Source organism: Cucurbita maxima, unplaced genomic scaffold (assembly GCF_002738345.1).
Source record: "Cucurbita maxima cultivar Rimu unplaced genomic scaffold, Cmax_1.0 Cma_Scf00014, whole genome shotgun sequence".
Lineage (NCBI taxonomy): Eukaryota > Viridiplantae > Streptophyta > Magnoliopsida > Cucurbitales > Cucurbitaceae > Cucurbita > Cucurbita maxima.
In genome coordinates this window covers 5,011,453-5,039,235 of record NW_019272030.1, presented here as the reverse complement: position 1 = coordinate 5,039,235, position 27,783 = coordinate 5,011,453, and the positions used below count along the sequence as shown (strand labels likewise).

Sequence of the window (27,783 nt, the reverse complement as noted above, 5' to 3'; positions counted from 1 at the left end):
CAAACTAATCACAATCAGTATATCATCCCTCCAATTGTAGAGGTACATTTACCCAAAACAATAACAGAAAGGGACAATAATCCAAACAGGGGGAAAATGGGCAGAGCATTTAAATTTAAACCATTGAAAAGACTGGTATTTAAATGGAGTATACAATTGTTACAATGCCATCAAAGGAGAGTGCACATTTGAGATGGAATCACTAACGCCACAAGACAAATACATTAGTGTCCGAAAATTGGTGCAAACAATAATAATAATGAAGGAAACAGCATCTCTTATGACATGAATAGGAATGTGAAGAAATATATTGGTAGATTTCAAGGATATTTTTTTAAGTCAAATATCCGAGCGTAGGACAAGGCGAAACTCTGGAGAAGCATATGGAACTTCGATTTCTATGTACACGCCAAACCTTCCTTCCCGGTTCCAAATGTAAATCTATTGTTCGCCCCGGTATTGGTATTGGTATTGGTATTGGACTCTAGTAGAAAGATATGAATATGAGAAGACTAAGTACCCAAACTCTGGTGTGCATTGGTGTCACCTCACGAAAAAAATATTGATGAAGATAAGGAAACTGTCAAAATAGTCTAAACTCTGTGCAGCTAATAGTATTTTGAACCCGAAGATGGCGGTGGGGGTGGAGGCATCCGGTTCGGAGTGCGGCGACTGTTGGAGCTTGAACGTGAGTTCAAATCTCCGTTTTGATCTGGATCACTGTAACGTCGACTGTGACCATTGGATGAAGATCTACTGTAGTTCGCAGCGTCGAAGGCAGATTTCCAGTCTTCACCTGATGGAGCACTCGTTCTCGGACTGCTTTCTGCAAAGATAAACATTTCTATATTTAAGAAATAAAAATCAAGCTCAACGGAAGAAGTCTGTGTAAAGTAAAATTCACGGTAAAGATATATAGGAAAGAGCATAAATACAAGCTAGTAGTAACTGCATACCTGCGCCACTGTCGGACCATTTGGCTGCAGCAGCCGCTCGGTTATCATGTACGCTGAGTTGACGTAGCAATTTAGAAAGAAGAGATGATTGTTTTTGGCAGCGCTCTCTTTTATTCTTTACACTGTGGTCCTCGAGAAGTAGCTCCTCTATCCTTGGTGTGCTTTGAGCACTACCGAAGAACAACAAAATTATTTTCGAAGTCATTATTAGGCATATGAGGTCTGAGAATAGAACTAAAAGATTAACAAATGTCGCCAAGAAGAAGAAGAATTGGATTCAACCTGATGGAACTATACAACTGATTTAGCATATCTTCCTTGGCTTTCTCAACTTGGCAGAGCACAACTGCCTGCTCAGTTCGATCAATCAACCAGCAAGATATTATATTAAATTAAAATCCATTGCACGGCATAGAGGGGCGTACTGGTAAGCAGAGTAAACTGATTGTACAGAAGCTTACTTTTGGGACATTAGCAGCCAAACTGTTCAAGACAGCTTCAACATAGCCACGTACTTCTTGAGACATCCACCGTAGTTCCTCTTCAGGATCCACAGGTCTTCTACTCATTGTATCCTTCATCAAATGAAATCAAAGTTTCTAAGCAGCTGCTTGCTTTTCTTCCAAATTAACAGTTATATAATATACAATTTAAAAAATGGATTATTGGACAATTAAGAACAAAATGTAATTACATGATGACTCCTCAGAAGTCATTGTCATACAAAAATTTGCTACAAAGAAACAGATGCAAGTTGGTAACTTACAAGAGAACCCTCTGAAAGACTCTGCCGCAATGGAAGACCACTTTCAGGACCCTTCATCTGTCCTCTGGAAGGTTGAATAAGATTCCTTATCTTATTCATCCATTCAATCTTATCAGCCATACTTTCGGCCTTCAAGACAACAGCGTTGTGTGCTGAAAAGGAAAGAATGAGTTATAACTTGCAAGACTAAACAAGTTAACAGAAGGTTCCACAGCCAATTGCCAAATAACTGGAAAAATTAACAGAGAACAAACCTTTAAGAACAGTTTTATATGCAACCTTGCTCGTGATCTTGAACACGAGACTTTTTCCAGAATCTGGGCCGTTAGCTTTCTTATCCTTTGAACCCTTTGAAGAAGCTTCTTCCTCGTCTGAAGCCTCTTCAACATTACATTCCTGCAAAATTATTTATAACAGAGAGACTAACATTTAGACCAAGATACCAAGCAAAAAGAAAAAAAGAAAAAAGAAAACATATTGAATATAGAAAAATAATTAGAGACCAAAACTCCCGCCCAGCCTCTCTTTCACAGCAAGCATGCATATTTACCTATTGATACAAAATCGTTCAATCCTCAGTTTTTAATTACCCCTATAAATGTGAAATGCATTTGAACACACCAACTACTAACATTAAAACAGAGAAGAAGGAATAGGATAAACATATATGATCAATATTCTTTCAAAAATTTGGCAGATTTGGCAGATTTGGCTAGAGAAAAATTGAAGTTTTCAAGGGCGTCGGAAAAGATTTTGGGCATGATCAGATTTTAGGTAAATACAATTTTTGTTCTATAAAAGCTGTAACTAGGAGTAACTTTTCTAACTTGGTTAGGTTAACCTTTAACCTTTGCTGATGAATTCCCGGACCTCCCCCCTTCAATTATATTGTTTAATTTAATTAATAAAAGCTATCTCTTATTGAAATATAAACACGCTTTATATCCTTCAACCTGATTTTCTATGTCAATTTAAGTAAACTAACCACATCTAGAACTAGAAAAACTTGACAATCTCTATACCAATGATTCTTCATACCTCTAAAGTGATCACACCACGAAAATGTCTCTCCTCTTGCTTCTTAGTGTAACCAAGCTGACATAAGAAAGGAAAATTTGTAAGAACTACTCTTCTAGCAAAGATTAGATGAAAAAAGGATAGATAATCAGCAACGGTTACACAAAAATATCAGAACATTCCCTTGCAGATAAATCAAAATATTATCACCTAAACATGTGCAGCTACTTCATACTGAGCATTACAACATTGTTATTGGAACTATATAGTGATAAGATTTAACTAGTACTTGCCAATAAAATTCCATAAGCTACTACACGTGGAGTTAATTTTTAAAAAATATAAGCTGACATGATAAACGGAATACTTGATATAGCAACACCAGCGTTATGAGTCATTGAAATTATGTGCATGTCAAATAGAATGATGGAAACGATAAATCTACCATTAACATTTTTTAGCCATCAGACTTGCACATAATAGCTTATAGAAATTATATAACAAAAGTACACATACCTTTCCCGTCTTCTCATTTAGAACAAACCATCTTCTACTCCATCCATTTGTTTTAGCGCTTTTCTTTAACAGAAAACCTAAAATATTTGAAAGTTTCAAAGTTAACGGGTGTAGAAATAGTAATCAAAACAGACACCTTCACCAAGAACTAGATTCCAATATTCCAGTTATCCAATAATGTAAACCTTCAACATCCACTCCATTCTTCAGATTTTGAATTCAGCCTTACAATAAAGGTAATTTAGTGTTTAACCAAACAAACAATTTTCTGACAGAAACTATTCAAATGAGAGGATAGATAATAAAGGTTAAAAAAAGAAAGCTTTTTAGGATGGCCTGATGCACGTATTTAAGTGAGGCTCAAATTTTTAGCTTCATATCAAGGAAGCTTGTGCCTCCATAAAAGAGCATAATTGTCTTTTGACCTCATAAAATCACTAGAATAATATCAATTCTCTGCCATCCTCCAAAGTTATAAAGCTCCCAATGCAATGTAATATACCATGAGACAGAATTGTCTAGCCCATTACTAAAACCACCAAACGTCAAAAAAATATTGAAGATATAAAATAAAGAAAACAATTCTATAAGTGATAAAATAATAATGTTCTGAATGATCTTTAGATTCTTTAACATTTATATAATCATTACGGTTAGTAATATTTTACCCATACATTTTTGTTATGTTTGCGAGTCTTTCTATGTTTCTAGATTTAAATGGAGGTTTACAACTCAATTCTTCGATAGAGAAAGCCTTGAGACCATTTTTCATTCTTTTAAAATACTGATAAAAAAATCAAACTCAAGCATTAGCTACTTTCATCAATTCCCTAAGACTTGAGTCTGGAAGCATATTGGCCTAAATGAGTCTCCAACCAAAGCGACAAAATTACAGCTACTAGCATATATTAAGAACTCAAGTGTTCTCCTAATTCGGCTCCTCTTCCAGCAAAAGGTTCAGAACAAGATTAGACATTTTAATAGCTTAAGCAAATTACAAATTCTATAAAGTAGAGGCCGTCAATGGCATGAGAGAGCAAACAGAGAGGTCTGCTAACAATGTGCAGAACTGTTAAGTACACATATACATACCGGCGGTTATTTCCCCTTCTGGACCTGCAGTCTTCAAACCAGAAGTTTCCTGTACTTCTTTGTCCTCTTTGCCTGGCTTTTCCTTCATTGATTTCAGGCTTCCACTAGTTTGAGGACTAGAAGCCTGACAAAATAATATGAGGAAAGAGAAAAGGGGAAAATAAAGAGGAAGATGCTTGTGGTAAGCATAGCATAGAAAAGTGATAAAAAATCAAATATTAATTTTCTGTAACTCAAATCATAAGAGAAGAAATACCCTGTTTAATATTGCTTGCTCTGCCTCTTGACCTTTCTTCGATGATTTGTATTTCACCTCATCCTCACGACGTTGCCTCTCCATCCTAACTCATGCAACATACAATGCAACAAAATGAGTTTTCAATGGTAGGTTTTTAATTATATAGATTGAGGAAAAATTAGGTCAAGGTTGGTTAGAGTTATTCACTCCTTTAATGTTCAATAATACTAATGTTTACTAATTGAGGAAATTAATATGCAAGCTAAAGAACATATTAAAAGTACCTCCTTTGTACCAATCGAATAAAATGTTGTGGAGGCACAAAAGCTCGCTCCATGTCGACAAGAGCAACTACCATTTTCTTTGCTTCATTCTTAAATCCATCTAATGCAGCACTTGCAATAGCCACGATCTTCAAGAAAGTTGATAATACTTTTCATATATACAGTCTCAAGGCCACAAACAATTGCAGCTTGATCATGCTATACCCGTATACCCTTTTCTATTCTAGAAAAATAAAGAGCACTATGACATCAGAAACTAGATAAATTTGTTTGTCATACCTCTCTCTTGAAAGGCGGGTATCTTCCAAGACCTGGTGTAGAATTTGCTGCAGAAGAAACTATATCCACTAGAACCCGATGGACCTTTTTCACCAGCCAAGCAAGAATACCGTAAGTAGCAGAATGAACTAAAAGATAAACTACATAAAGATGAACAGATGTCTTTTTACATATTTGGCAAGGTAGATGAAAACAAACTTGTACTCCTTTTTTTTAATAAAAAGTCTGATAAACGGGTGAGCAGTTCAATCCCTAATATAGACCATGAAAGTGCAAAAAAGAGGACAGATACACAAACTTTAACATGCAAATTCTCTTTAATTTTGCACTTGACACGAGAATTGAACTTCTTCTCAAGTGGGAATTTACCTCATCGACACAGAGACGTGATGGTTCTTTTGCAAGTTCTAAAACACCTTTTATTAGAGATCGCAAACCCTTTTCAGGGGATATCAAATATGGTTGATAACCATCGGCTTCTAACACAATCTGTTGCAAAATAATCAAAGAAAATAAGTAAAGATTACAAAAAATAAAGATAACTTAGATGCAAAACAAAAAATTCAATGTCGGAAGAATAGAATTGGAGAGAAAAAGAGGCAAACATAAACGTACTCTCTTCACATTGTTAATGTCAAAATGTCTGTCAAGAGGGAGCTGCTTGATTCTGTTTGGAAAGTTTCCCTCAAAACTAGCAACAATTTTCCAACCAGCACCCTAAAATTGGAAATCATCATGAGGAGCTACTGAAACTCGCTAATCAAAGAAATTGTTGCACCACTTTGATGTATGAACCGAGGATAATCATTCAGACTTTAGCATTATTTTATATTAGAAGAAAACGTTTATGGGTTATCACACAAACTAGATGAAAGGATGAAACTGTCACAACTATATTGGACTAGAAATGACATTAAGCTGAGGATTTTTTGTTTCTTTCTCTTTTTTGTAGTTAACAAAATCTCATGTTGAAACACAGTCAAACATACCGGAAACAAAAAAAAAACAAAAAAACAAAAAAAAAAAATATTATTATTATTATTATTATTATTATTATTAAAATAATGTTTCAATGAATGCTTATAAACAATTTAACCTCAATTTCCATTAAACATTTTAATTTTAGTTTTAATTTTAAACGTAAGGAAAGTCTTACCAGTTCTTACTGCTTATGGAAAATAAAATATACATGAATAGCATTCCGTTATTTAAGAAATAACGAGAGACAGAAAGCCAAGTACTATATAAAACTAATTTTAATTTCATAATTGAGTTTGAAAGTCTCCATTATTTCCATTAAATAAAGTTCATGTGTGAAGGCAACTGATTACATCATGGTGTCCAAATTCATCCAGAACAGAAAGTTTAATATTTTTCCTCCTATTTTCTTGTCCATTAACATGGGCCTTTCGGGACTAAGAAGATTTGTGTCACACGGACACACAAAAGAAGTTCATATTACTACATTGTGCTAAGTTGGAGCAGCAACAAGAATTAAATTACCATGCAGATTGCTAAACTAACCACAAATGGGCCTCCACCAGAGCAATTACAAAGAACTTATTATAAAATTAATATCACTCACCTCACCAGTAGCAATGTGCTGAAGAAACTTATCTTCAAATTCACGGCAGAGTTGTAAGGCTACAGCTCTTGTCCCTTCAGAACTTTCCACCATTTGCTCACCAAATTTCGATAACTCGTCTTGCACAATCTGAGATTTTCCTTGTAACCTAGCATATAGTAAATTAAGAAGTAAATAGAAAGCAGGAATCCAGTTAGTTAACAGAGAAGAACATCAACATCCCTTGTGGAGGAAGATCAAGATATAAATTGTCTTTATCGGTCAATCATCACATTCTTCAACTTAACAACCCAAGATTACATTGTCAAATTTTAAATTAAATATAATTTTTCACAAAATTAAATTTTGTTCATTTAATAATAATTAAATATAAATAATTATTTTTATTTGTAAAACCCCTCAATCCGTTGATCCGACAGAGTTGAAAGTCACAAAAGGGAATTACAAACGAAGCCACCTTTAGAGATGCAAACCTTACCAAGACCCGAAATTCCTAAACTTCAAAAGATTCCAAGTTGGAGATTGCTCTTTAATATAAAACAGAAAAAACCATTTACATAAAACAGTAATACAAATTCATATGACCTAGTCATGCAACTGGAATTTGATTAAAAAAATATGGATGGGAAAAATTGGATAAAATTTAATGGAAATTTTTTTTACCACATACATAAATGTAACCCACTGCATCTAGAGGCCATGTAAAAATTTGTGGATAAAAAATAATTGATAATGTAGCATTTAAAAGAATGTACCCTGATAATAGGTTTGGAAGTCTGACATTCATACGATTCCGAATTTGATGAGCCAAAGCATCCACCAAAGCAATTCTACCGAGTTTACTCTGAGGGGCTCCAGTCAGTATGGATTTCAGACTTTCGCTCTCGGCCCTCCAGGCAGTTTCCAAAGAATTTTCAGAGCCAACAGAACCAGACTGTGCAGAAGCAATAGAAACAGATTGACCAATCAAAGCAACCCATGGTATATCTGAAGCCTTTGATGGTCCTTGATTTAGTAACAGAGCCTGAACAGCAGCCAGAGATTTCTGATCAGAAGCAGCTTGATCTATTTTGCTAATTATCCCAATAGTTCTAGTTCCTGCAATCAACATGATATATTCATTTTAACAACGAAAGAATTAATGGCAAAGGAGGAGATGTTTCATAATAATGTTGTAAGGACTCGGACACCAAAATAATGTCAGTTGAAGTGCAATTAAAAGAAACAAAAAAAACAGTCAAGAAGGAGAAGGATGCATCCAGAAAAAGAGGCCACTAACTCTGATGAAAATGCCTACATTCCACAACAAAAGTAAAATCAAAAGTTGCAAGATTTACTGCAGCAACAGGATTAAGAAAAATATAATAATCCCCTCCCTGACCTCTCCCCTAAGAAGATGCAAAACTGCACATGCATCCTAATTTGCCTAGGTGTTGTAGTTTACCTTCACTGTCATAATCCTTTGCCAGTCTGAGGGCACGAGTTGAAGCAATCTCAACGGCTTGAGAGGCCGGCACAATGACAAGCAAAATGGCATCATTGTGCTCAGCATATTCACTAATCTGTACAAAAAAAAATTATCCGTCACTAAAACCATTTGACCAAAACAGAAAAGCAAATTTAATACAGTGACTCAGGGGCATTTCATTTTAAAATTGCTATACCGCCAATCAAAATATTCACTGTCTTCTAAGGATCATGCGTGGTGCATTGCAAGAGTTATTCTACTTATTAATCAATTTATCATGTATTGTTTATTAGATTTTAATGCATAAAATTTTCAACATTTGTTGGATAAGCAGAGCTATCTGTCTTACCACATTTGTCAACTTAACGATACACTATTGTTTACAAATCACCAATTAGCTTTAAATGAGCCTCTCCAGTAATTTCCTTGTGAAGCTTTTGAGGTTAGCATGCCACTTTCCAAGCCCATCTATTTGTTCTGTTTCTTTTTTCATTCTTTGGCAGTTTGCCCTTCAATACACGACTCCCTCTTAGATAGAGAAGTCGCCATCCACTATCTTGCTCACCTTACAAATGAAGGAAAATCTACATCCATGCTATAATAAGTTCGCTAAGAGAATTCTCACCCTCCAATAACATTTGTGGACTCTTTGTCATTTAGTGATTCTCTTTGTTATTTTTTCCTAACACAACAAATAAGTGAGACGCATGCTTGATAACTCCAATCATAAATCATCTGAATTGTTTTTTATGCAATTTCTAAAAATCAGAGAATCTTGGAAATTTTAATAATTATGTTAAAAGAAAAAAATTAAATAAAGAAAATTTTGTTAAGATCTACATTTAAAAAATGGTCAAATTATAACAAGTTACAGTAGAAGAAAGGATAATACTACACCCCTAGATACTAATAACAAAATTTATCAAAGAATTCATTCTACGGCTAAATGTACAAACGAAGGAATAAGAGATGGAGAGATTCGATAGATGACAATTCCTTGAAGGGTAATTTGTGCTTACCATTGATTCACTCACACTTCGCTGATCAAGCCCAGGTAAATCAATCAATTTCACTGGAGGTGCTGAGAGGAAGAATTGTAAACTCAATTACATAAGGGACACTAAAGCATCAATTATTAGAAGGATGTTTCTTGTACCCATACCTTTATTTCCCTTTGGTTATTTTGTTAAATACATAATGATAAAAATTTTGAGTTGCTAGACACTAAATGACACTTTAATAGTAAAAGAGAAAAAAAAAAAAAAAAACATTATAAAACCAGGATGCTGCTTTGTGTTTCATAAGATATGTTTCTACCTCTGGATAATGAATATCCAAAGGACAATCATTCAAGTCAATTTCTGAATCAGAAAACTGTTTTCAATTTCTTGAACCAAAGAACTTTAAAGCTACTTCTAAACAGCCTACATTTAAACTCTAGTAGAAACGAGTAGAAGAATCATTATACTGCTTTATTGTCATACATACGCCAGTGTCCATCACAATTCCACCACATGTGCAAGCACTTCTAACTACCACTGATCTTTGTTTCTGCCCAGTACTAATACACAGCTTATGCAATCACTCACTAAAAACACTTGAAACTAGAACCATGATAAAATTGTCAGCCATTAATCATGAATTCATGAGCTACCTGTACTAGTGCGAAGCTTCAAATAGATTTCATCTCGATTCTTGCCAGAGGAACCTTTACTCAATCTGTCCTGTAGAGAGTGTCGCAAAGCACCTGCATAAATATAGGTAAAATAAGGAAAAAAAACATAAGCAGAGAGATATGGATTAGTTGAACTTATATCCAAAAATATATAAGTAATATTAACAATAACTAAAAAATTACCGTCAAGTACACTATCAGTTCACAAAATGTTAGACGGTGATTTCCAAAAACATGAAAGAAAAATAAAAAGATTCACAACCAACTGGTGTTAATAACTGAAAGTGCAAGCTCTATTTTTCAAAGAAAAAAATTGAACAGAAAATAATGTCTATAGGAAAGTAAGAAAAGGAAACAATGTAACAATCAAATTTTGTAGAAATACTTATCAAACCATCCATGAAACATAAGCACAAAACAGTAACTCTTGGATAGAAGCCAATAGAGTATCTATTATAGTCACTGACTCGCAGAAACTTGCTGAGACTTATTGTCAATCTGCAACATAATTGATTTGCTGCTCAATGAGCCATCCCTCTGTAAACCAATGCTTATGGGAGCCCTAGTAGCACCATTTTCACCAGTTGGCTGGTACAGAAAAAAAATGGATATAAACTCAGTAAAGTGACGACCTTAATGTTGGCACTTCTGTAGTTGTATATGTAGAAGATTGAATGTAGGTTCTGAGAACATGTGAAATCCAACTTACCAACACAGGATGTCCAATCAAGCTATTTAAAACTGCAGATTTACCAGCTCCCTGGAAAATGGAAAGAAAAAAAAAAAAGAGAGAGAGAGAGAGAGAGAAATCAGGACCAATGGTAAGGTGCTACAGTTTTCATGGCAGTGCATAAGCGCTTGAGTAGCAAGATGCAATTAAAACGGCAGGCTTATTGCTTTGCTGTCCATTGCCAGATAATTACTCAGAAATTCAATTAAGTGCTGCATATTCTCCTTCCAATATTCAAAACAACAGAAAATTGTAATAAAATAATAAGTGAAATAAATGTAGGAGCTTATAACACAATAACCAAAGAACTTTGATAAAGCGAACATTGTATCCAATGCCAACTCAATTTCAAGTGATGGTTGAAACTCCATGTCATTTTATTTCCATATTTATGGGAACTTCTTCATCACTACAACACATTGATCGACTGAGTATTTGCTTTACTCTTCAGGATGTTTCCGAATCTATACTTGAATGCCTTCGACCATACATGAGACTTCGAGAAGTATGGAATGTGCAGAAAGAAGCACTCTATTGCGAGTGATCCCTAAAATATAAAACTACGAACGACGTTATAGAAGAATTATAAATTATCGAAGCAGAGCTAATTTCATCGCTTCTCCAAGTGGTCTAGAAACTCGAAGCGCTAATGAGTTAAACATATCGACGCTTTTTCAATAGATACATGGATATTACGGAATACGTAGATCGATATATCAATCCATGGTTTCGATCTCATGGAAACAGATTTGAATGTCCAATGGCCTTGCAATAATGCAGGTGTCCCGATCACGAGGAAGTAGTACATCTCCTCCAATTATAACCAAACGCCAATCTCAATAACTGGAGCCGTACATTTCTAAAAAAAAAATATTACGAGTGAAACTCCTATGATCCAATCCAGATAGGATCCCCGCTCCAGGTAAAATTTTCGGGAATTTGATGAACAATGCATGCGCAAATGGTAAATAGATGCCACAGCTACAGAATGTATTTGGATAACGAATCAGAAGAGATGTGAACTTACCACATTCCCCAGGGCAACGACGTTCAGGAAAGTGGAAGGCCTACGAGAAGAAGCACCGGAGGTGGAAGTTTCGTCGACGTCCTCATCGGCAAGCAAAGCCGCCGCTTGCCGCATCGAGTCCGACAACTGAGCCAGCTCCTCGATAGCCTCCACCGAATCCATTGAAGGATGAGGAAGGACGGACAGAAGGTGATAATGCAGTTGGATCTAACACAAAGGTGGATCGATTCAATGAAAGCTCGGTGATAAGATAGATCTCTGAGCACAATTCCTCCAGAAAATTAGAAAAATGACGGTATAATCTTTGCTTCTTTCCCTTGGTCGAATGGTTACAAAAACAGGGAAAATCCTACAGACTCCCCTTCTCACCTTTCTCCACTATTTTCTAACTCTACAAATAAATTGATCGCGTTTCAGTTTTCCCTCGTTTTTATTGCTATTATTAATATTATTATTTGCGTATTTTTCCATGAAATTAGCATAATTTATTTTATTTAATCCTTAAAAATAATATTCGATTTGTTTCAAGTTTCGCCTTTCTCACCTAAGATGATACTGAAATGATAACTAAAAAATAGAATATTTATCAAAGTTTTATAATTGGTTTTTTTGTTTTTTTAGTGATTTTAAAAACGAAAGATCCACAAAAATAAGGTCGCTTTTATAAGTTCATAAGCCTTATTGTTGGACAACGTCTGAGCTTTTTATGGGGAAGATGCCTGTGTGTGTTTTTTTTTAATACTTAAATAATCCAGCTCTTACATTTTATCTTTTTCTAGATTTAATTTTAATGTTAAGCTATAATTTTAATCTATGAATTTTTAGATTTACGTGAATTTCATTTATAAACTTTTGATATATTTATTAAAAGGAAAAGGAAAAATAATCACCGTTGGATGCAACTCAGTAATATGCTAACATCACACCGTTCAATGTTCAATTTTGTTATTATTATTATATTTTTTTTTCTAACATTCTCCCATCTCTGGAGTCCTAGAACCTTTCCGAACGCGTATGCTTGTTTCCGCAGTCGAAAGGTAACGTTGTTGTCTGCTTCTGTAAGAATCGTGCCATCGGCGACGGCTACGGCGACGGCTACGGCGACGGTGCTCTCTCACCGCCTGTTCTTCCAGTGTCCCCCTTGCGGCAGCTAGAACGAGTAAGGATTAAGAAACGATATGTTCAAGAAGGCAGCCGAAGCGAAGCTACACCAGAGATTATCTGGTGCAGACAGGAAGAAGCTGAAGAGGACTGTTAAAGGAAGGTTCCCCGGAGCTTCCGATGCCGATATCGATGTCTTGCTTCCTCCTAAGGTGTTTTTGCATTTCCAATCGATTTTATATGTCCTAATTTGATTATGACAATAGCTCACCTGATTCCTTTTCGACTCTTCTTTTTGTTCTTAGTTGAAATTATCGCCGAATATCACTTGCGTCTAATTCCTCACAGATCAATCTTGCACTCCAATATTCCTATCTACCTGAAAAAAAAGTTTCGGTATTAGCATTGCGATAAACCGTGCGTGGGTAGCTACCAAACTAAACATCATTTATTTCTGCAATAAATATTTACTCATTTCGTGGAGGGAGAAGAATTTGTCACTAGATAGCTCAATTTTAAAGAAAATGCAGCAGATTGTGTAGAAGAGTACAGAGGACCTTTGGGAGATTAGGGTCTTCTTCTTCTTGGCGTCTTTGTATATATTGTTAAAGCCCTTCTATAGCTATCATGTTTATTCTATCATTCCCAAGCATAGAGTTCTCTTTCTTTCTTTAGTAATTATCATATCCCCTATATTTCATTTTATCAATCCAAAGTTAATATGTTTTAGGTCGAGTTGTCTGTTGCCAAGTTCCAAAATCGTGTCCACATATATAGTCTAGAAGGAGGCTTTCCTATGTTTTTTGACGTCGATGGGAGAGGAACTGAAGTATTCCCCACAGGTATTTTATCCTTTTATAGAATTTATCTTTTACACCAGAAGATTCTATCGAAAATTTCACCGTCACTACTAATTATTATGAAGATTCTGAAAGCTTTCCTTCACAAAATTTTGGTTATTTTTAGATCTGGATGATATTGATTCGGTCTTCTTGGCTTTAGTGACACACACAATTCTATTGTAGTTTTTGCACTCTGGATGGTACCAGAGTTGTTGCCTGCATTTTTATTGAAGGGGGGTGAGGTCTCTCGCTTTGTAATTGGAGGAGCAGACTTGATGTTCCCTGGTATTCATGTCCCTGCTGAAGGGCTGCCTTCATTTTTATCTGGGGAACCATGGGCTGTGAAAGTCCCTGGCAATCCATCTCCTATTGCTGTAAGTTTCACTGAAACTTGATCTCATTCTGCAATTTAACTTTGGCTGTAAAGACAAATTAGAACTCTAGTCAACCTAAAGATCTCATGCAGGTTGGTGTTACCACCATGAGTAGCACTGAAGCATTGAAAGCGGGTTTACGCGGAAAGGCTCTGAGAATTCTACACTACTACAGGGATTCCCTTTGGTGAGATTGATCAGAATGGCATAGGAACAGAGCGATCAATTCTTGATGAATGACACAATTTTCTCTTGAATTGATTTTTCAGGGAATCAGTGGAGGGTCATTATGTTCCGAATGCAGGCTTTTTGGAAGATGTCGTATATGGAGATCCTGCTTTGGCATCATCTTCACAAACCGATAACTCTTGTGAAGGTACTGATGAAGCTTCAAATAATGAACAGAATGACATCAACAATAAAGAAGTTGGGGGATCTGTCAATGAAACTACAAGTGATGTTCTTGATGAGCTTGGCACCCCTCTAACAGCACAGGCAGATTCAAGTACTGATAAAATCGTTTCTGATATGAATGATTTGAACGTTGTAAATGATATTCCCCCCGAGGAATCAAATGTGCAACATACTCTATCAACTGAAGATGTGGATATGCTTCTGGATAAATGTCTCCTTCAAGCCTTGCATACAACAGTGAAAGACAAAGATTTTCCACTTCCTGGGAGCACTCTATGGTGAGAAATTCTTACGTGTCATTGTTCTGACATAGGAGGCTTTTTTTTTTTTCCTGAAGGCTTAAGTTTTTAAAGACGTTCCTCTTATATTTTCTATATGAAATATTTGTTCCAAACTGACAATTCCTTCATGTTTTACGCGTCATTATAAGTTTGTGCTAAAGGCTAACAGTCCTCTGTGGAACCATACTTCATTGTTATTAGTGTTGGATTCGTATTCTAATTTGCTGCAATAGAAATAGCTTCTCTTTTTTCAAAATATTTGTGGAAAGAATAACAAATGTTTTGTATTAAACGAAAAGCTGTATTGGCATGAAAGTAAGACAGGTAATCATACTTGAAAAGGGGAAACAAAATGATGTAATACAACTCAAGAACCAAATCCATGGAGAGGGGGATAATGGAACACCCCTGAAAACGTCTAATGACTGATGTCTAAAGTGAAATCATTAGAGAAGTTCTGGGCTTGAGTGCGTACTATTTTGAATTTGAAAACCCATCATTTTATTCTCTATCAAATAATTTTTTTCCATTCACTTTTGGCCCAATGTAGGTCAAATCATGTATTGCATTGTCGGCCTCCAGGCATGACGCTAGACATCAAGAAATCATCCTACAAGAAATTGTCAAAGTGGTTGCAAGCTAAATCCTCCACTGGACTGGTATGTTTCATGCTACTTCTGTTCAGCTTCTTAGTTTTTAACCGAACTTCTAACTTTATATTGAACTTCAAGCTCAGTCAAGATTGGAAAGTAGGAAATCAGGTATCCCATAGTATATTATGAAGTTTAGTGCAGAATTCAGGTCTATTTGAGATTCTGGGTTCAAACCTTAGTGACCATGTACTTACGAATGCTTCTAAGTATTAATCTTTCATGAGTTTTCTATTGATAAATGTTACAAGGCCAAACTGTGAACAGTTGGAATATATAAGATTAGTGAAGTAGCACGCAAGTTAGTATAGCCAACCACCATCTTTGCGAAGAAAATACATATTTCTTGGTTTCCACTCATCATAGAAACAAATATAACTAACCAAATTGGAAGTTGGATACATTATCTAATCCATATTATTTCATTCTTAAACTAAATCTTGGTTCTTATCTGGGAAAAGCAACAAAAACAAAATGTTTACTTATATCACTCGTTGTGCCTTGAATATATTTTCATTTATTTCAGATTACAGTGAAGGAAGACAAACATAAAAAAGAGACTGTTTTGTACTCTGTTAACCGTAAGCATCCAGACTACACATCCTTTAAACCAGAGAAGCCTCAGGTAGAGAAAATTGATCAGATCGACAATCATGCTCCAAAAGAAAGTTCATCCAATAAAATGCTTGAAGTAACAGAGATATACAAGCCAAGTGTGCATGTCAATCCCATTTTTGTTGCTGTGGGGGCGGACACTAGCAAACTTTACACTGCAGCGGAGGCCTCTGATATTGTCTTCAAATACCTTGAGAAAGAGAAGTTGGACAAACCAACTGAGAAGTTCAAAGTGGTCTTGGATGCAATATTATGTGATGCACTGTTCAAGGGGGCCATTAAAAAAGGAACAACATATCCAACAGAAATTCATAAAAAAGATATAGGCTCAACATTTATCAGCCGGATGCAACCCCATCATGTTGTGACAAGAGGAAGTGAGTCTGTTGTTCGCAAGGGTGCATTAAAAACCATTCAAATAATGACAGAGCGACGGCAAGGAAATAAGAAAGTTACAAGACTTTCTGGGTTGGAAACATTCTTGTTGGATGCTGAAGCATTGGCATCAGAACTTCAGAAAAAGTGTGCTTGCAGTACAACGGTGGCAGAGTTGCCTGGTAATATGACCTGTCTACATTTTTATTTTCATATAGTTTATTTGTTAATGCAAGAGCATTATGCTGTGCTATATCCCAGTTATGTTTTGTTACTCCTGACATTTAAGCAAAAGTTGAATTTTGCATTTGCATGGATATCGGCATTTTTTATTTTGACATTTGGAAATGAATATGTCATGAAATACATGGAGTAGCGAAGTTTATAGGTTTTTCTTCTGTTCCTTGTTTCTATTTTTTTGTTCTCGGGTTTTTGATGGGAAAATCTTTCAAATGATGTTAGTAGGCAATTTTCAATTATTTTGATTCTCCTGTTATATTTTGGATAAACAAATTCAGGTAAAAAAGGGTATGAAGTTTTGGTCCAAGGTGGAGTCATTGATGACTTGGCAAGACATCTGGTTGAACAATATGGGATTTCAAAAAAGTACATTGAGGTACTTGATAAAACAAGGAAATGAGAGGCCAGAGCTGGTTAGTCTTCTATGATTACTACTAATTTTGATGCTTGTAGTTAATATTAAAGAAAAGTTGGTATTACCTTTTTGTGTTTCCGTAGTATTAAGAGCGGCACCTTTCTCTTCCTCCTTTACATTTGTGAAATTACTCAAGGAAATGACCAAATGGGCTCGACTTGATCTCATTACTTGATTGCACCAACACGGCACAATTTCTACACATATCCTACTACCATTTGCTATAAATCTGAATCTAATGGTGTTGATCATGTTATGAATTAAAAAATGAGAATGAACATAACAACGAAGATGTGGTTATTGTTAAATGAAACAAACCTATAAATAGCTGGTCAAAGAGAGGGTACGAGATGAATTGTGTGTACAAGGTTTGTGTTCGTGCCTGTCTCTTTGAGAAAAGTATGTTAATTATGTATATTCCACATCATACGTATACTGTTAACTTATGTGGGATGTCTATTGATGAAGATTAAGGCAGTCTTTGTTGACACTTGTTTTACTTTCAGCTATATATTTACAGGTCACTTCCCAACCCCGGGCTGCTTATGATATCAAGGAACAATCTGCTAATACCAGCGGCCGCATCGTGCAAGTAAAGGCCTGAATCAAAGATATTATAGAAGTTACTGATTATGAGGTATCAAAATTTGATTCATGCAACGAAGCGAATATTCCTCATTTGTGTCTTTAGGCTGGAAAATTGGTTGCAAGTTTCACGGACACTGAGTGTTTTGGTTCATCCTGTTGTGTTTTTGGCCGTGTTAAAGAAAATGTTTTTAGGACAAACCAAACATGTTTTTGCCAAACATTTGAGAGATTTTCTTACACTTATGAGTTCATCATATCCGTTATTCTACTATCTCAGAAGTGTTATTTCAATGGTCTTGTTATTCTATCCCTTTATGATCCCAAGTTAATTTTGATTTATTTTTTGAGGTCTGTCTTTTTGAACAATTTATTCTTTAAATAATTACAATATTTAGATCCAAAATGTAGATGATAACATGTAAATGTGAAAATTGTTTCGTTGTCCATTCATTGTCTACGATTCGAATAACATCTATGATTCGAACCATGCATAACGTCTACGATTAGTTGTATGATCTTACAAATCTTTTTAAGTTGATGCATTGGGATGGATTTAAACTTTTACAATGTTATATAAATCTTAATTAGTTTAGATACTATTAAATTTAATAAGAAAAAAACTCTCATTATGGATTTTTTTTTAATATCAATATCTTTTAACTTATAACTTTAAAGCTTATATTTTTAGATTTAAATATGACAAATGGAAGTGTTTTTGTTCATATATCAATTTTCATCCATATATGTAAGGGTAAAAGAAGTTAATTTCGACGTTCCTTTACCTAATGGTACTACTAAAGTATGGTTCTTTTTTGCCCTTTTTGACCAATATTTCACATTACCGGAAGTAATCCATTAATTAATTAATTAATCCCATTTGTGTAAAAATATTCGATTCCAATGGCGTTGATTAGAAAAATAGGCAACAAACGAAACGAAGAAAACGTTTGAGTGAATAAGATTATTTATATTTTATATTATATATTAGTAGGCTCATTGACTAAGCTTGTCACAATGACAAAAGTACCCTCACCTTTATCTCCCTCTGAATTCATCTTCTTATTCCCATCCATCACTTCAAAATATTCAAAGGAAGAAGTGGGCTCCTCCTTTCAATCAACACAAAATATTTATTAAATCATTTTCTCAAAGTTTATTGGATCACATGTTATTTGATGTTATCATTTATTTCATTAAATCACAATTATAGAATTGATTTTTAATTATATTTTTTAAAACTAGGGTATTGTGTCTTTTAATAATTAAGAAAATTTAAGACCACTCCTAGATTACATTGGTTATTACAATTAAGTATACCATCCCAACTAAAATTTTAAATTACAATATTTGTTTATAATTTTTTATTATTATTATTTAAAATTAAGTCATAAATCCCAAATCTCTCACTTTGGAACTTTTAACATGAATATAGCTGCAAAAATTACAAATTTAAAAGTGTGATGATAAAATGAATTTGTTTGAAACATTTATCTCTTTAAAAATCCAATAGTAAAAATTTTAGAATAATTTAGATCATAAAATTCTAAGTTATTGTTGAAACTTTTAAAAGTTTAAAATATTTTTAATAATCCAATGAACACAATTGTTCAATCCATATAAAAGAGATGAACCATTCCATATAAAAGAGATGAACCAATCCATATAAAAGAGATGAAAACAAGAGGGATAAGTGAATGAATAAAGTTTCACTTTCAAATTTGTTGGAAGTATACCCTTTTTATCCATCTTTATAATTTTGTTTTATTTGTATAATCTTTTATATATAACTTTTTTCACCCTTTTGGGACACATTAAAATGTGATCCAATAATATTTTATAGAAAAATATGTAGAAATATGAGATCATGTGCTGTGCTGGTGCCTCTTGGATATCTAATGCCCTAAGAAAATAATTAAAACTGAAAGTTTTAAATATTTTTTCGTATTTCTATAATATCTAAAACTCTTTATAAATAGGTGTTTAATGTTCTATAACACCATCCTTAAAGGAAGTTAATATTAATAGAGATAATAAGTAATACTACCATATAATGTGGACTTAACCCCTTTGGATGCAGATATGTATTCAAAGCGAAAGTTTCGAAAAGCAATACGGAATCATCTCCACCGTTGGTCCTAGATGTTGATGGTACACGTATTAATGAGTAGGATACGTGTCGTATTATAAACACTGAATATATTCATACAGAAAGTGGGATATTCCAAACCAGTTGAGATGGCCGAGTTGGTCTAAGGCGCCAGATTAAGGTTCTGTGGGTTCAAATCCCACTCTCAACAAAATTGTTTTTATTAAATATCCTTTTTAATTTGGAGACTTTTCTTCTCTTTTTTCCATTTATGTTAACAGTTAATACTAGTTGGTTTTCATTTATGGTAACAGTTAATACTAGTTGGTAAACTACGTGCATCTAGCAGCCAATTTCAAGCAACTCTTGGAATTTAGAGAAAAATCTTGTTTAAATGTTTATTTGCAAATTATACTTTCGATATGAATAATAACAGATGATTTATTCCGTAAACTAATCAATTAAAAACATAAAAGTAAATTATTTATCCACACTTTTTTTTTTGTTTAATCTTAAAATATAAGAGCATTCAAAAAACAATTTTTAAGCAGTTATTTTAGTTTTTATTTTTTTTTTTTAAAGAAAAAAAATTTACATTTTCGAACAAGCTTCAATTTTCTTTCAAAAACATTTTTAAAGAATTTTATTTAGAGTTTTTTGTAAAGATTTAGATGATTATACATATTGAAATCACTACTCACAAACTCACAATTTTAAGAGAATAATTCCATCAACTTATTTACTAGAACACTTAATTTGTGCGGACACGCTTAAAAGAAACTAAATTCCTCAAAATAAAATCTGACGGTCGGTGTGTGTGTGTGATATAAATATTTATACATCAATTAAGCTAATTTGTGAGGAATCTCTCAAGTACTCTAATCTGAAGAAATGAAGTGAAACCACATGGATATTCTGTTCAATAATTTGTTAATTAAGGCAACACTAAACCTTTTCCTTTGGCACTTTAAAGGCTTGGCTCTGAAAGAGAATTATAGAATATGACCATATAAATATATATAAAAATACATACGGTTCTGGAGGCTTTGCAAAAGAATTTTGGACAATAATAATTGCGGGACTCCGCGTGGAGAATTGAAAAGGAGAATATAAGAAGGTTATTTGGGTAATATGCCGTCAGAAATGGACTTAGAAACAGAACAGAACCAAATCTGCCCTTTTCTTCGATTTGCAAATGCTTAGAAAACGAAAAAAAGAAAAAAAAAAAAAAAAAAACTGAAAATTTTGATATTCGATACCTTTCTCAGAGAGTATATATATGAGCAGCTTTGAAGCTCAAGTATTCAAAGCTGGGGCGAGCAGAATCCTGGTCTTCTTCTTCTTCTTCTTCGTTAAATATATACAACCTGATATATTGGTTAAGTTGCTATATATATATATTTACAGAGAGAGAGAGAGAGAAAACAATGGCAGCTGGGAATGAATGGCTGCATGGCTATTTGGAAGCGATTCTGGACGTAGGAAGCAAGACAAGCAAAAAACAAGAAGGGAAGCACAGAATTACCAGGTTTGATGACAAACAAAAGAAAGGGAAGCTGTTTTGTCCAACAAAATACTTCGTTGAAGAGGTCGTTTACAGCTTCGATGAGTCTGATCTCTACAAAACTTGGACCAAGGTTTTCTTTACACATTAATTAATTACCTCTCTCTCTCCCCCTCCCTTTCTTCTCTGCATATATCTCTTGTTATTTCAATTAGCAGCATGCATGATTTAAATTATTACTATACTTACATGCACTACTGTATTCCTCAACATTTTTTGGTTCATAAGTTCTGATTACTTTTTTGTTATTTTTATTTAAGTTATATCGAAAAGAAGTTCAAATTACTAACTGTTAATAAAAAGAAACAAAAATAGACAGCGTGACACATAAGGGTATATATTCCTTTCTAATCTAAAAGCAAGGAAACGTCAGCGCCCCCACTCTTACTTACCTCTTTTTGGCCACTTTTTGATGGGGGAATATTATGACTGTAACCTTTTTATTAGCTCTCACAGTTAATTGCAAACTACCGCTTAGGAAATAAAAAAATTATCCAAGTATTGCATGCTAGAATAGGTAGGAATTTAATCACGCAAGATCGATGGTTGAGACTTGTACCTGATGAATCGAAAGTCCTTTTGCTTAGCTTCCATATTTCTAAGCTGCCTTGGATAAATGATAAGACTTCCCAATCCAGTAAGCTAAACTGTATCCTTCCTGTTAAATCACTGTCCAAAACCTTTTTACTCTTTTAATCAATAATCAAAATTTTATGCTAATATGAGATCATAATATTGTAGGAATTTAAACTAGATCGGATAAATTTTATCGGTTAATATATTTAAAAAATACATTTCTCCCATAACAGTGTCAAGATGATCCATCGTAAAAAATGAATCTTCTCGATATTTTTCTTCTCCTAACGAATTAAGTTTAAGATGGAAATCCATACCAACATATCATTAAAGGGGAAATAGAACTTATGCGATGATTGTACTTACAGGTGATTGCAACTAGGAATACACGTGACCGCAATAATAGACTGGAGAACATGTGCTGGCGCATTTGGCATCTGGCTCGGAAGAAGAAGCAGGTGAATGTTAAATATGCAATTCATACTTCTAGCAAATATATGATTACTGATGCATCCTAGTTTAGCATCGAATGATCTTACACGTTTTTATTTTTTGGTTGAAAATGCAAGAGACTCAATTGTTCACACACTGAATTCCAAGTCAAGTGATAACGAGTATTATCGTTTAAAGTTAGTTTAAGGCAGTATTACTTATTAGCCTACCAGAAGAATAATTTGGTGTTTTTATTTTTGGCTAAATATATGTTTTGATACCTAATGTTTCAGTGGTTTTTAAATTTAGTGTCCAAAGTTTTAAAATTTTCAATTTAATCTCATATTTTTATATTTGTCAATTATACTAATGGAATACTATATTGAATTGGTAGAAATTTGATCACCTATTCAATTTTTCCTTGAATTATTAAAAGTTGGCAACCTTTTTAAATTTGAACTTAACTCATTCAAATTTTCAAGAACTCACTGATATCTACCACAAGTCAATTTTAACCTTCCTAGTTGTGAGGGTATAATTGAAATTTTTTAAAAGACAAGGAACTAAATTAAAATATTTTAAATAGTAGGGATCAAATTGAAAAAAAACACTCAAATAGTAGGGACCAAAACATAGATAACCATTATTTTATCGTAATCTAAATTATTTTCTAATATTAAAAACACGGACAAAAGTTTCTTAAAAAATAGGTTGCAAAACAGTTTTTGAAAACAAATTTTGAGAACTTTCATCCAAAAGCTCTTTAACTCTCTCAAACTCGCCTTTGAAAACAATAAAAGAGAGAGAACTTTATTAACGACAGACCTAACCAAGTACAGTGCAGACTTGTGTTACGAGCTAGTGTTTATGAAAGTGCATGCAGAATTTCCCCTTTTAGTTCCCTACATCTCCAAATCCTTCCAGTTCAATGTAAACTAGTCATAGGCTCTAGCATATATTACACTTACAAATATTCTTATGGTATGTGACACGAACAGATAGCTTGGGATGATGAACAAAAACTAACAAACCGACGACTGGAACGAGAGAAAGGTCGGAGCGATGCTTCTGACGATCTCTCAGAGGGCTCAGAGGGAGAAAAAGAGCAAGGGGACACTAACATATCCGAGTCTATCAAAGATACTCCTATTATTAATTCTGACACTCAAATTTGGCCAGATGATGAAAAGTCTAGAAGCCTTTATATTGTCTTAATCAGGTATACACTCAAGTACTCCAATTTCAATGGATGATCATCAAGGATTTAAACAATAGAACAACTAGACCGAGTAAATTCATTTAAATAGCTAAGAGGACAATGCGTGCAGCAATAACTGATATAAATATGTGTACCTTCTAATGTGAAGTTTGTGATTCTTCCAGTATCCATGGGCTGGTGCGAGGAGAAAATATGGAACTTGGAAGAGATTCTGATACGGGTGGCCAGGTATGATGAGTTTGTCAAGTCCTTTTAAAAGCAATAAGATACAGAAAAAGTAGAAGGGAAAGAAAGCATGCCTCTTTATCTCCTTCCTTCAGAAATACTCATCTGCAATGAAAGGCCCTGCATGACAAAGCTTACAATATCGAAAGCATTTAACTACTATCTATTTATCATTACCTGTAGCTTCTTTAATTTCAGGTCAAATATGTGGTTGAACTTGCTCGAGCTTTAGCCAATACAAAAAGGGTGCACCGTGTTGATCTCCTAACTAGACAAATCTCCTCACCTGAGGTAGATTCCAGTTATGGAGAGCCCGTAGAGATGTTGTCGTGCCCATCTGACGGAACTGGAAACTGTGGTGCCTACATTATTCGAATTCCATGTGGACCTCGTGATAAGTGTGTGCTAAATATTATTCCCTTCCCCCCTCAACATTTACATTCTAATTGTGGCAATTAACATGCAAGCAAATCTTGTAACAGATACGTACCAAAAGAATCCCTCTGGCCATACATACCTGAATTTGTCGATGGAGCTTTCAACCACATTGTTAACATGGCAAGAGCTTTGGGTGAAGAAGTTGCAGGAGGAAATCCAATTTGGCCTTATGTCATCCATGGTCATTATGCAGATGCAGGGGAGGTGGCTGCTCACTTGTCTGGGGCACTGAATGTGCCAATGGTGCTAACAGGACATTCTTTGGGCAGGAACAAATTTGAACAATTGCTTAAACAAGGGAGGTTGTCAAAAGAGGACATCAATGCAACCTATAACATTATCAGGAGAATTGGGGCAGAGGAGTTGGGGTTGGACGCTGCTGAGATGGTGGTTACTAGCACAAGGCAAGAGATAGATAAACAATGGGGACTGTATGATGGTTTCGATCTCAAGTTGGAGAGGAAGCTTAGGGTTCGAAGGCAGCGGGGAGTGAGCTGCCTTGGTAGATCCATGCCTAGAATGGTGGTATGTTATACATGCGACCTCTTGAAGCACTCTCTTTTCTTGCATTAAGAAGAATAGCTGCCATAATCCAAATTCATTCACCCATATATTTATTTCATCGTCACATCTAGATGATAGTGGAAAGAAGATAGGAAATTTTGGTTGGAATATTTTGTCTTGAACATATACTTATCATCCTTCGGCCTTAGGTTATACCTCCAGGCATGGATTTCAGCAATGTTACAATCCAAGATCCAATGGAAAGCGACGGAGACCTGAAGTCATTGATCGGACCAGACAGAGTTAGAGCTCAAAACAATAGAAATATACCTCCAATCTGGAATGAGGTTCCATATTCTTCTTTCATCCTTTGTACTATTCCTGAAAAAATTGAATTCATTGAAAATAGTACAGATTGATAAAATTACTTCCAGTTTTCTTCTCTTTAGCAAAGTAAGAGAATTTCTTAACGAATCTCATAGAACAAACTGGATGCAGATTATGCGTTTTCTCACAAATCCTCACAAGCCAATGATACTAGCATTATCCCGTCCTGACCCTAAGAAAAATGTCACCACATTGCTTAAGGCTTTTGGAGAATGTCAAGCCCTGCGGGAGTTGGCCAACTTGGTAATAATATTTTCCCACCCTTTCTTCTATCATCGCTTATGCGCAGGCCTAGAGCCATATATAAGGACTAACTTTTGTTGACTCTTTACTTTGCTGAAGGTTCTGATTCTTGGTAACAGAGATGATATTGAAGAAATGTCTACTAATAGCTCCAGTGTTTTGATAACCGTGCTTAAGCTCCTTGATAAGTATGATTTATACGGTCAAGTTGCTTACCCCAAGCACCATAAACAATCTGAAGTTCACCAAATTTATTGTTTGGCAGCAAAAACAAAGGTAAACTTCCCCTGCTAACAAATAGAAAAAAGTTCACAACTAAATTTCTGCATAAAATTGGGTTAAGGATGCTATTGTTGTCCCTCCAAGGTGTTAATGTATGCCTAATTTTGCAAGAATTGACCTGTTACAAAGAAAACATCAACCTACACACCATGAATAGGCAAAGTTTTTGCTAAAGTATTCTATCAATGATATTTAAGACTCTAATAGTACCTCTTGGCGTTGTCTTTTGAAGGGAGTTTTCATCAACCCGGCTTTGGTCGAACCTTTTGGCCTCACTCTTATTGAGGTAAAAAGTTCACACTTCTATTCACAGATTAGAATGAACTTCATCCAGGGCCCATAATAATGTTTAATTGAAATCTAAAAGACAGAAACAGAGTTCCTAAAGCATGAAATTCACGTGAAAAATGCTTTTATAACTGATTACCAGGTTGATTCCATGTCTAAATTTGCAGGCAGCTGCCTATGGCTTACCTGTTGTTGCCACGAAAAATGGAGGACCGGTAGATATTTTGAAGGTAGGCGTTTCAAGAAAATAACTTGCCTAAAGTATGCCTGGATCCGTAATCCTAGCTGTACTATCCAATAAGTTTTGTACCATGTTTAATGCCACACGATAATTATCCTTCTTGATTCTACATAGATTTGTATTTATTGTCAATAATCAAACTAATGTCTTCTCAGGCATTACACAATGGACTCCTCATTGATCCACATGATCACCAAGCAATAGCAGATGCCCTTTTGAAGCTGGTTGCTGACAAAAACTTATGGATGGAATGTCGTAAGAACAGCCTTAAAAACATACACCGATTTTCATGGACAGAACACTGTAAAAACTATCTCTCCCACATTGAGCACTGTTGTAACCGCCATCCTACCATCCGCCATGAGAGCCTACCAATTCCAGAAGAACCCATGAGTGACTCTCTAAAGGATGTAGAAAATCTTTCATTAAGATTTTCCATCGAAGGAGAATTGAAGTTCAATGGAGAGCTCGACAATGCAATGCGGCAGAAGGAACTTATTGAAGCAATTACCAAAAAAATGGTTTCTTCTCATAACAATGACAGTGCAGGTTATTATCCAGGTAGAAGGCAGGGACTATTTGTAATAGCCACAGATTGTTACAATAACAATGGAGAGTATACTGAAAGTTTGCAATCAACAATTAAGAATGTGATGCAAACTGGCTCAGCCTTGGGTTTAGGCAGTATAGGATACGTATTTTTAACAGGATCAAGCTTAAGAGAAACAATGGAGGCACTGAAATGCTGCCAAGTAAGCATAGAAGAATTTGATGCGTTGGTATGCAATAGTGGAAGTGAGCTGTACTATCCATGGCGAGATACAGCAGGTGATACAGATTATGAATCACACATTGAGTACAGATGGCCAGGAGAGAATATCAGATCGATGGTGACCAGGCTTGCTAAGTTGGAAGGTGGGAACGAGGATGACATAATGGAACATGCAGGCATATGGAGTTCAAGGTGCTGCTCCTACAATGTGAAATCAACTGCCAATGTAAGAATTCAAATATGCTTTATTGTACTGACTCGACGAATGTAATTTGTGGCCTAGGACTGCACATTTCTCATGAGAATCCTAATGTAATGGGCAGATTAGGAAGACTGAAGACCTTCACCAACGGCTGCGGATGCGAGGACTCCGGTGCAATATTGTCTATGTACGAGCAGCATCAAGGTTAAATGTGCTACCATTGTTTGCATCAAGAAGACAGGCACTAAGGTTAGATTCCTTTGATTATGAAACAACAAAGACTCCACAGAAAAAATAAAAAGATGATGATAAGAGTAATAATGGTATTATAAAAATGAATTACCATTGCAATAACTACAGAAGGAAAACAAAGAACGAGAAAGAAATTACTTAAATGCCTGCTATTTTGGTAGGTACCTTTCAATCAAATGGGGAATTGATCTATCCAAAATGGTCGTGTTCGTTGGGGAGAAAGGAGATACGGATCATGAAGACCTGCTCGTTGGCCTCCACAAGACCATTGTTTTAAAAGGCTCTGTTGAGCATGGGAGTGAAGACAGCTATAACAGAGAATGTACAGTCACCTTCTCACGTGATAGCCCTAACATTTCCATTTTAGAGCACATTTACGGCGTTCATAATCTTTCGGCAGCACTAAATGTGTCTGAGATCAAGAGCAATTAGCCTGTTCTGTTGCCACATATGTAAATAACGAAAAAGAAGATGTGACTGCCATAATAAGAAGAATGTACTTCACTTTTCGTAAGAGCATCAATATTCATTTAAAAAAAAAAAA

At 34.9% G+C, this 27,783-nt stretch overlaps 3 protein-coding genes and 1 long non-coding RNA gene across 6 annotated transcripts; 2 read left to right on the top strand and 2 right to left on the bottom strand.

Moving 5' to 3' along the window:
* Window positions 1-97: 97 nt before the first annotated feature.
* On the bottom strand, window positions 98-12,035 carry LOC111489807 (dynamin-2A-like). Its single transcript, XM_023138187.1, has 22 exons — window positions 11,634-12,035; window positions 10,586-10,636; window positions 10,344-10,464; window positions 9,856-9,948; window positions 9,221-9,282; window positions 8,178-8,295; window positions 7,489-7,831; window positions 6,734-6,881; window positions 5,764-5,865; window positions 5,518-5,637; window positions 5,149-5,232; window positions 4,870-4,997; window positions 4,604-4,688; window positions 4,348-4,471; window positions 3,256-3,332; window positions 2,761-2,817; window positions 1,977-2,118; window positions 1,723-1,874; window positions 1,418-1,531; window positions 1,239-1,306; window positions 957-1,126; window positions 98-826 (listed from the first exon to the last, which is right to left on the bottom strand). The coding sequence occupies exons 1-22, from the start codon at window positions 11,793-11,795 to the stop codon at window positions 609-611; spliced, it is 2,739 nt and encodes a 912-aa protein (XP_022993955.1). The 5' UTR covers window positions 11,796-12,035; the 3' UTR covers window positions 98-608.
* On the top strand, window positions 10,670-27,753 carry LOC111489806 (probable sucrose-phosphate synthase 4). Of its 2 annotated transcripts, XM_023138185.1 has the most exons (15): window positions 10,670-10,686; window positions 21,020-21,251; window positions 22,123-22,212; window positions 23,185-23,405; window positions 23,570-23,633; window positions 23,829-24,028; window positions 24,113-24,593; window positions 24,782-24,919; window positions 25,071-25,202; window positions 25,302-25,478; window positions 25,717-25,770; window positions 25,940-26,002; window positions 26,169-27,011; window positions 27,109-27,236; window positions 27,401-27,753. In XM_023138185.1, exons 2-15 carry the CDS (start codon window positions 21,042-21,044, stop codon window positions 27,669-27,671), a joined length of 3,072 nt encoding a protein of 1,023 aa, XP_022993953.1. In that variant the 5' UTR covers window positions 10,670-10,686; window positions 21,020-21,041; the 3' UTR covers window positions 27,672-27,753. The 2 variants fall into 2 exon arrangements, with proteins under 2 accessions (XP_022993953.1, XP_022993954.1); XM_023138186.1 differs by lacking the exons at window positions 10,670-10,686; window positions 27,401-27,753 and having other exon boundaries at window positions 20,295-21,251; window positions 27,069-27,159.
* LOC111489808 (eukaryotic translation initiation factor 2D) lies at window positions 12,598-17,838 on the top strand. Of its 2 annotated transcripts, none has more exons than XM_023138189.1 (9): window positions 12,598-12,946; window positions 13,465-13,576; window positions 13,760-13,950; window positions 14,043-14,137; window positions 14,220-14,642; window positions 15,196-15,304; window positions 15,822-16,467; window positions 16,804-16,938; window positions 17,461-17,838. In XM_023138189.1, the coding sequence occupies exons 1-8, from the start codon at window positions 12,812-12,814 to the stop codon at window positions 16,923-16,925; spliced, it is 1,833 nt and encodes a 610-aa protein (XP_022993957.1). In that variant the 5' UTR covers window positions 12,598-12,811; the 3' UTR covers window positions 16,926-16,938; window positions 17,461-17,838. The 2 variants fall into 2 exon arrangements, with proteins under 2 accessions (XP_022993957.1, XP_022993956.1); XM_023138188.1 differs by having other exon boundaries at window positions 17,447-17,838.
* On the bottom strand, window positions 21,260-23,628 carry LOC111489812. The gene is made up of 3 exons (XR_002719441.1): window positions 23,540-23,628; window positions 22,121-22,191; window positions 21,260-21,847 (listed from the first exon to the last, which is right to left on the bottom strand). It is a non-coding gene; the product is annotated as an uncharacterized LOC111489812 (long non-coding RNA).
* Window positions 27,754-27,783: the final 30 nt, after the last annotated feature.

What these genes read in the sequence shown, in the direction of transcription:
- LOC111489808 (XM_023138189.1), top strand. Translation starts at nt 12,812, where the DNA reads ATGTTCAAGAAGGCAGCCGAAGCGAAGCTACACCAGAGATTATCTGGT. An exon ending in GCAATCCATCTCCTATTGCT is followed by an intron (nt 13,951 to 14,042) that starts GTAAGTTTCACT and finishes GATCTCATGCAG; the next exon opens with GTTGGTGTTACCACCATGAG. An exon ending in AACGGTGGCAGAGTTGCCTG is followed by an intron (nt 16,468 to 16,803) that starts GTAATATGACCT and finishes AAACAAATTCAG; the next exon opens with GTAAAAAAGGGTATGAAGTT.
- LOC111489806 (XM_023138185.1), top strand. Translation starts at nt 21,042, where the DNA reads ATGGCAGCTGGGAATGAATGGCTGCATGGCTATTTGGAAGCGATTCTG. An exon ending in CTTTATATTGTCTTAATCAG is followed by an intron (nt 23,406 to 23,569) that starts GTATACACTCAA and finishes TGATTCTTCCAG; the next exon opens with TATCCATGGGCTGGTGCGAG. An exon ending in TCAAGAAGACAGGCACTAAG is followed by an intron (nt 27,237 to 27,400) that starts GTTAGATTCCTT and finishes CTATTTTGGTAG; the next exon opens with GTACCTTTCAATCAAATGGG.
- LOC111489807 (XM_023138187.1), bottom strand. Translation starts at nt 11,795, where the DNA reads ATGGATTCGGTGGAGGCTATCGAGGAGCTGGCTCAGTTGTCGGACTCG. An exon ending in GAAGCTTCGCACTAGTACAG is followed by an intron (nt 9,283 to 9,855) that starts GTAGCTCATGAA and finishes TCTTCCTCTCAG; the next exon opens with CACCTCCAGTGAAATTGATT. An exon ending in TAAATGAGAAGACGGGAAAG is followed by an intron (nt 2,818 to 3,255) that starts GTATGTGTACTT and finishes TTCTTATGTCAG; the next exon opens with CTTGGTTACACTAAGAAGCA.